This window comes from Buceros rhinoceros, unplaced genomic scaffold (genome assembly GCF_000710305.1).
Source record: "Buceros rhinoceros silvestris isolate BGI_N320 unplaced genomic scaffold, ASM71030v1 scaffold38791, whole genome shotgun sequence".
NCBI classification, from domain to species: Eukaryota; Metazoa; Chordata; class Aves; order Bucerotiformes; family Bucerotidae; genus Buceros; species Buceros rhinoceros.
Window position 1 is genome coordinate 5951 of NW_010393160.1, and position 7506 is coordinate 13456.

The 7506-nt window shown below is 49.4% G+C and overlaps 1 protein-coding gene across 1 annotated transcript in view; it reads right to left on the reverse strand.

Moving 5' to 3' along the window:
• The window catches only part of GNL2 (guanine nucleotide binding protein-like 2 (nucleolar)), a gene marked incomplete at its 5' end in the record, with an annotated part of 10608 nt that extends 3107 nt beyond the window's left edge, over nucleotides 1-7501 (reverse strand). Inside the window, 11 exons of the mRNA XM_010144762.1 lie at nucleotides 267-374; nucleotides 522-680; nucleotides 791-895; nucleotides 1155-1283; nucleotides 2031-2144; nucleotides 2696-2854; nucleotides 4117-4183; nucleotides 4615-4799; nucleotides 5897-6036; nucleotides 6496-6590; nucleotides 7413-7501. Coding sequence (XP_010143064.1) covers nucleotides 267-374; nucleotides 522-680; nucleotides 791-895; nucleotides 1155-1283; nucleotides 2031-2144; nucleotides 2696-2854; nucleotides 4117-4183; nucleotides 4615-4799; nucleotides 5897-6036; nucleotides 6496-6590; nucleotides 7413-7501 — 1350 coding nt within the window. The remainder of the gene's footprint in view (nucleotides 1-266; nucleotides 375-521; nucleotides 681-790; nucleotides 896-1154; nucleotides 1284-2030; nucleotides 2145-2695; nucleotides 2855-4116; nucleotides 4184-4614; nucleotides 4800-5896; nucleotides 6037-6495; nucleotides 6591-7412) is intronic.
• Between the last annotated feature and the right edge of the window lie 5 nt (nucleotides 7502-7506).

Genomic DNA, 7506 nt, shown 5'->3' on the forward strand with positions numbered 1-7506 from the left:
CTCTTTGGAGAAAGCCCAAGATAACAGGCTAATGATGGACTCATTGCTGCCACTTCTGGTAGTCAGATGACGTAAAATGGCTTGGACTTCTCTGTGAAAAGCATTGTACTGGTCCTCACCAAATTCAACATCACCTGAATGACCAGACTTGGGCAGAGCCCAAGACGTGCACTGCCCAAGGCACACGGCCCTCTGGGAAAAACAGCAGGTTTCCATTAGGAAAACTGAGTAATACGCGAGAAGAGGCACGAGCATCACGTCCTCACCTGGGGAGGTGTTTCTGCATTTGGTGGCTTCACAAAGAAGGGGATTCTGCCTCTCTGCCAGTCATTGAGAACCATCTTGCTCACAGTCTGAATGTCGGGCTCACCCCCCTGAAAGAACCCAGTGACAGTTTATGTCCACGTTTGCAGGACACACCTCCTTCCTATCACCTGGAAGCCACAGAAACATTCGTATTTCCTGTGTTCAGTTACAGGCCACATGCTCTTCCAGCCTGCCAATGCAGAAAGTTGTCACACCTTCAGCAGCTTTCCAGTCCTGGAAGCAAGTTTCTCAAGGAATTCTTCTGTGTCCTTCCAGGAATCAATTTTGTACGTCCTTCTGATGTACTCTGGCTTGGCTCTTTCCAGCACCGCACTAATATGATCTTCAGGGCTCTTAATCTTCTCAACTTGAACCTGAAAATGAATGGCAGAGCACTGACCTGCTGGGAAGTGTGCACTCACTTCTTCGAACCCACCACATTGACAGCAGCAAAGAATCTCCAGTGTTCAGCGCCAATACGTACCACCCCCTTCAGCACAATGTCCGTCTCTGTGTCCCCAGACGGATACACCACCCCCGGGCAGTCGATGAGGAAGATCCGCCGCATCAGGGTGATGTACTGCCACACCTGAAAGAGAGCCGGTTCCTCCTTCTGCACAGCCCTTGCTCCAGGGAGCGCAGATAGTGAGCCACAGCGGCTGAGCGCCCAGACCACGCCAATGCAGCACGGGCACAGCGGGCACTCCAGGATGCTCCCAGCAGCACAGCTTCCGAGCAGTGCCTGTGGATCGGGCTCAGGGCCACACAGCCTGGGCAGGCTTGTTTCTGCCTCTGGCAACATGCTCACATAACTGATGTTCATCTTTAATGGGGGGATCTCATCCTACCTTCGTTTCACCTGCAATAGGGGCCACGTTGCAGACCTTCTTAGACCGCAAGGTATTGATCACCGAGCTTTTGCCAACGTTCGGATACCCAATGAACCCCACGCTGATCTGCTTTTTGTCAGAGTGCAGCTGTGGGAAATAACACATCTCTTAACACCTCAGAGAGAGACAGAATTACTACCACGCTCTGCATGTCTGGGCAGCTGCTGCTCCTGCTCTACTGGAAAGCGAAGGGGACTCCAAAGTACCAGATCAAAAAAAGAGACCAGCTCTTTTCTACAAGAAGAAATGTGTAAGGGCACAACCAACCTGCTGTCCAAGAACGAGCACTGAGGTAAACAACTGCTACTTCAAAAGAAAGATGTGACCCCCCTGCTCTCCTGGTTGCTCTAAAGTTACTTGTGAACACCTTATTTAGAAACCACTGAGGTTGGGAAACCAAGCAAATGACAACAGTAGCTGGGGACAGAATACTGGCTTGAAGAGACAGCAACTAAAGACAACATTTTCCTGGCAAAACGAAGACACTTCAAAGGAGAATACTGCACTCAAACAGGCGTGCATGCAGGGCATGAGAGCTGCAACATGGGTCCCTTCCTCCTACACATCAGTGAGACCTCGGGATGCCAAAGGGATACTCTGTCTAGAAGAAACCTGGGCCAGAGACTGACGGTCAGACCTGCTCTTTCTGGGTCTCCTCAGCTTGACAAACACTTAGAATGTGTCTGAAGGAATATTTTCCATTTTCTCTCCAGAGAAGGGAGCTTTGCTGTTGTTTGCTGACAGAACAGCCATAGGGAAGTGTCCTGAACCCCACACATTAACAAAACACCCACCCCCTGAGCAACAATACAAACCCCCCAAATTGCTCTGTACCTTTCCAAACTGCCGTAAGAGCTGTATGAAAGCACCTTTGCCAAAAGGGTTTGTGAGGCTGGCATGAAAGGCCAGTGTTGGATACTCCTGGGAGAGCACGGCAACCCAGCGCTTCTGAAGAGGAGAACACCACTCGGTTAGAGACCCTGCACCACGGAGGTGGTGAAACCATCTGCTCACGAGCAGATGGTTCTTCACATGGGCCACAAAGGCAACTGTCTATGAAAATTGCTCTGCAAGAACCTTTGAAGCATTCCACCAACCCAACAGCTAAAAAGTATTGCTGTTATAAAAGACAAACAATTTCCCAAAAACGCCTTCTCTGCTAGCTCCAACTAATTAGTTTAACAACATAAAGCAAACCAGCTGTGGGGGATATGGATCTTAAGCAGACTAACATTTAGCATCCTCTGGAGACATCAGCTGAACTGTTAAATCCAGACAGAGGAAGTAGAGAATTTGTGGCTGGTGAGTGTTGCTCAACTCAGCCGGACTTGGACAGATTTACATCGTAATCGTTACTTTTATAGCAGGCGAGCAGGGAGTCCACATTAACTCAGTTACATGACGCCCTTTGAGACCAGCGAGACTGGCAGCAGAATTAAAGCAGAGGCTACAAAAGGAACCAAGAAGGTCCAAGAAGGAACAGGCAGGATTGTGCTTACAGTAGCCCACGTAGGAACAAGATCACATTTGTTCAGGACAAAAATGAGATGTTTCCAGTGCTTCTCCTTTTTCAGGTAAGATTCCACGTGACGGGAGCGAGTACCCATGGGGTCCCTGGCATCCAGAACCTGAACAACCACGTCTGACGAGTCTATCACCTGAAACGAATCACGCAGAGGGAAAGAACTTCACAGAAAGGAAGACAGTGTAGCATACGTTCAGAAAACTGACATCGTTTTCTAAACTACATCAGGATTTAAACGCCTTGTATCCTTCACAAGCCACTGTCACCTCCCCATAGACAAGTCAAGCTCAGACTGACGTCCCCTGATCTCCTCCTAACTCCCCTCCACACAGCTGAACAGCTTTTACCTGTTCTTACATGCCAGGAAGACTCTGCTAGCACTTGGGCAAGAAAACACTGTGCCCAAACGGGAAAATTAATTGCTTCAGTAGACAAAAACAACGCTCGCCACCCATCCTGCAACAGCTCAGTTCTGCCATTTCACAAAGGATCAGGATATAAAGTCTGTTTGCTGGAGCAGTATGAAACACAACCACGCAGGAACCTGCTGTTAGCCCACTAAGCAGCTACAGCAGGGAGCTGCCATTTACGACTCGCTTCAAGCCAAGTGAATTTGTTTCACAGCTATTTCCTGCATTTTTGGCAGCATCTTACTGAAATCTGTTTTGCTCTATAATTGCCAGTGCTTTTAAATCAAAATGAAAAGGCTTTAAGCTACATTCAGAAATTCAGAGCAAAAAGTCAAGCCATTTCGTACCTAAGAGTCACTGAGAGCAAACTCCATCCCCATCTCTCTAGCAGCCAAGGTGGCTCCTGGGGAACTGAGGGTCAGAGCTCTCGAAAGATGACCCTATCAACAGGCCAGATGTTTTCGGCCTGAAGAAACTTAAGGGCATGTGGCTGGTTTAGTTGTGGTGAAGCCCCACGAATCTGAGAGAAGCCAAGACCTTCACCCTGCCAGCCCTCCTCGAGATCGTGGATTTCAAGGATGATTGTTCCAGTGGCACAAGAGCTCCAGAATCAAGCTCAGGCAGGCAGAGAACTGGAAGTGAATCTGCCCTCTCCCACATCTGGCCCTTTCTTTCTGAGTTTACATACTGCATCACTACCAGGAAAGGGCGAACAGTTTCAAGTCAGTCAGTTCAGCTGGGCTGATGGGAAAAGGACAGGGAACGGCAAAGTCAGGACATCTCTGCATAAAGAAAGTCACTGTCTTAACGTTTCTAAGACATTTTATAGCAAACCCAATTGTACCAAAACTTCCCAACAGAGCAATAAAGGGTTTTCAGAGCGTTTCTGATTACTGCTGGATTTCCAACACTGTGCTGAAGCACCTGGCCTGGTAAAGGCTGAAAGACAGACATGGCTCTGCCACACATTACCAATGCCGCTTACCTTGTAGAGCTCTCCCCAGATCCTTTTGGACTGTCCTTTCTTGAATATTTCCTCTTGTGCTTCATCTCTGGAAATGGATGACCAGAAACATCAGCCAGCACAGTAACGGGGTGACAGCACTGCCTCCTTAAAGCCACTTCCAGACAGAAGTGGACAGGAGGCCCCAGGAACAGACAGCTGGGAGTAGCCCCTCCCCGTCCTCCACCTTCACTCTACCCATCTGCAGAAAGATCCTGCAAACACACACTCTGAGTCCCACCTGCCCTTCTCTAGCCCAAAACACGAGTACGGAGATATTCTGACAGAGAACAGACTACGAATACAGCCAGAAGAGTCTCGTGGAAGCCCCCGTTTGGTTTCACACACTGGGACAAAACAGGATTAAAAAGTCCCAAATTCAGCTGATTTCCCTTTCCTCACTCCTCACACAGGGACGGGTCGATGGATGCACCAGATCCTTCTGCACGAAAGCAGGAATAATCCCCCCTTTCTCTGTACCTCACGCCAGTGTCCTCTGTCACCAGGTCTCGGTCTCTGCCCTGATCGTAAGACCCTGACGAGGCTTCGGCGTTCTCCACCAGGGACTGCACGTCGCTGGCAGAAAGAGTTGGTCTCTTCCTCTGCGATTTGGGGCCAAATGTTGTTTCAAATGTTTCTGTGTCAAGAATGTGAACTCTGGAGGTCTAAGGAAGAACAGGTTGGTGAAAACCCCACAAGCACTGTTTCTGGCACCCCTCACGACAGGCAGTGAACAAGACCCGAGCTCTGCCTCCTGTGACAGGAGTTATAGGCACTTCCCTAACGATGTTTGAGTTCTGCAGCTTAAGCCTGCAGAAACACACGAGTGGGCATTTAGCAAGCAACAAAACACACTGCGCTTGCCAAAGACCCACGCTTCAGTTCTTTCCCCTGGAACGATGTCAAATGTAATTAAAGCTCCAATGATGAAAATTCAGCTGCTATCTTTGATCATTTCTTATTTTTCTAACTAGTGCACAAATCTCGCCAAACTCAGAGGTTTTTGTCAGGGACAATTACAATCAAAATTGTAGATTTTTAAGCCCGTAATGAATGCCAACTTTTCTTGGAACAGCACATGATTCATTGCTGAAAGAAGTGATTTGTTTTGGTATTGCATGTTTATGGTTCTTGTAGCTTTTCCCTATTATGACGTATACCTGGAAAGTTTCCACAGGAAGAAACAGCCAGCACGAGTGGAAAGCAAAGTCCAGGCATCATGAAAGAAACTTGGTAATAACTGAAGCTTGATTTACTAGAAATGAAGGCTGCACGCGCAAGAATTTCTGTTTCCAGATAGAAAGCGCATATCCAAATTCAAATTCATCACACAGGAGCATCTGCAGCGTGAAGTGTCCTCAGAGAGGGTCCCACCAGCTATGGGAAGCATGAGCAGGTGAGGCAGGAGCTGCTGCAGACACCCTGGGTGGGCACGCTGCCCACGGGTGCTGCAGGCTACGTGTCCTATGGGAAAGGGGGATTTCTAATACATAACAGATCTGCTCACAGACAACGGGCAAGGCACACACTTTGCCTTCAGGTCAGGACATCCAGCCACAGGCTCTCAAAAATGCCCTTCCCCAGTCAGCCGCTCCAACCGCCCTCCCAGCACCGCCGGAACACGTTTCACCAGACTGAGCGGCGACAGCCCGGCTCCCAAAGATAAATAAATATTACTATTTAAATCTTAAATTAATTATTATATCAATATTGTTACAGCTCTGTGCACAGAGCCCAGCCTGCCCAAATGAGCGATACCCACGTGTGGCTTAATCCGATCGTAGAAAAGGGACATTGGCAACTTCCTCTGCTTCATCACCACCCTATAAGGATCTTTCATGACATTTTCCATCTCCTCCTGAAACTTCTGCAGGGACGACTGCTTGATCACACGAGTATTTCCTGCGTGGAAAAACAAATACTGCACCTGACCACTCCTCATCCTAACTGCTTCAAAGACACCAACAAAATATCAACAGTCCACCTGGAATCAAAGATACCAAAAAACAGACTGCACTTGAGACAACCCCAAATCAGCGTCAGTAAGCCAGTTCCTTTCTTTCCCGCCACTTAAAAGAAAATTTTACAAGGGTCACCAGGAGACTGAACGCACATACCCATGGGGCCAACCCCAGAAAAGGGCCAAAGAACACAGAATAACCCACACCAGAGGGGCATGTGAAAGCAAACACCTGAAGGACAGGAAGGTGCCAAGTGTGAACCCACACCCTGCGGCAGGGCCCACCACTCCATCTGTCCCTCACAGCTCCGGCACCTCAGTTCTGAAACAAGCGCCCTCCAAACACACAAAGCTCCACAGGTTTCACGCTTAATAAGCCTCAAAGTTGAAAGACAACTCACCAAACCATTTAATATTTGGTTCCACTCTTGCCACTGTGCCTGGAGCCACTGTTGACTGGTACTGCAGAGGCTTTATCACTTTACCATGTTTGTTTCTAAGGGAGAAATGAGCACACAGGTAAATACCGAGAGCAGCACGCACCCCGCCGGCACCATCGCTCACTAGACCAGATGAACAGCCACAAAACCCAGAAAGAAGCTTCACCCAGAACTGGTGCTGCTGAGATTGTTACTGGAGATGGCACTGCCCATACAGGGAATTAACACCAACATGGGACCAGGGAAGTGACAGCAGCCAGGGCACACACCTGTCTCACTCCAGCTGCCTGTATCACACCAGGAATGGCTTACTGGGGTGCAAAAATGATTTCCCAGCAGACACCGCTTTGCTCTCACGGGCTCATGTGGAACTTTTTAATCAGCTCTGCCCACCAGCTGGTGCAGAACACTCATCATGAGAGAATTTCCAGCTTAAATACAGTAATTTTTAAGAATACCTATTCCTGTATGCACTCCAAACACAGTGAAATTTAGCAAAACAAAACAAAACTGCTAATTGAAGCAGGGCTCTCAGGAGCCCTCACAGCATCTACAGTGTGGCAGAGAGACGGGTTGACAAGGAGGGAGCTGCAGTGGTTCTCGAGCAGGCGCAGGGCTGTCTGCGCCCCGGGGAAGTCAGGCTCTTCTCACACTGCGCTGAGCTGTTGAGTTCCGCTGTTGTGTTCCGCTGTTGTGGGAAGTTAAAGAATACTAGGCGGTCTGGGGTTCACGACACCCTCGTGAGATCGCGGCAGCTGCTCTGTCTGGAGCTCAGGACAAGGCTTCCCGGCCCGTGGTACGCGGCGGCTCCCCACCGACAAACAGGCCTTTTGCCACCAGAGCGACCCGCCACCTTCCGCGGGCGGGGCCGCGCTCACCTCCGCTCCTTCTGCCGGTACATGTTGAGGCGCCGGATGGTGGCTCGGTCCCGCATGTTGTTGCCTCCCGCGCCCCCCACGCGATCTGCGGAGA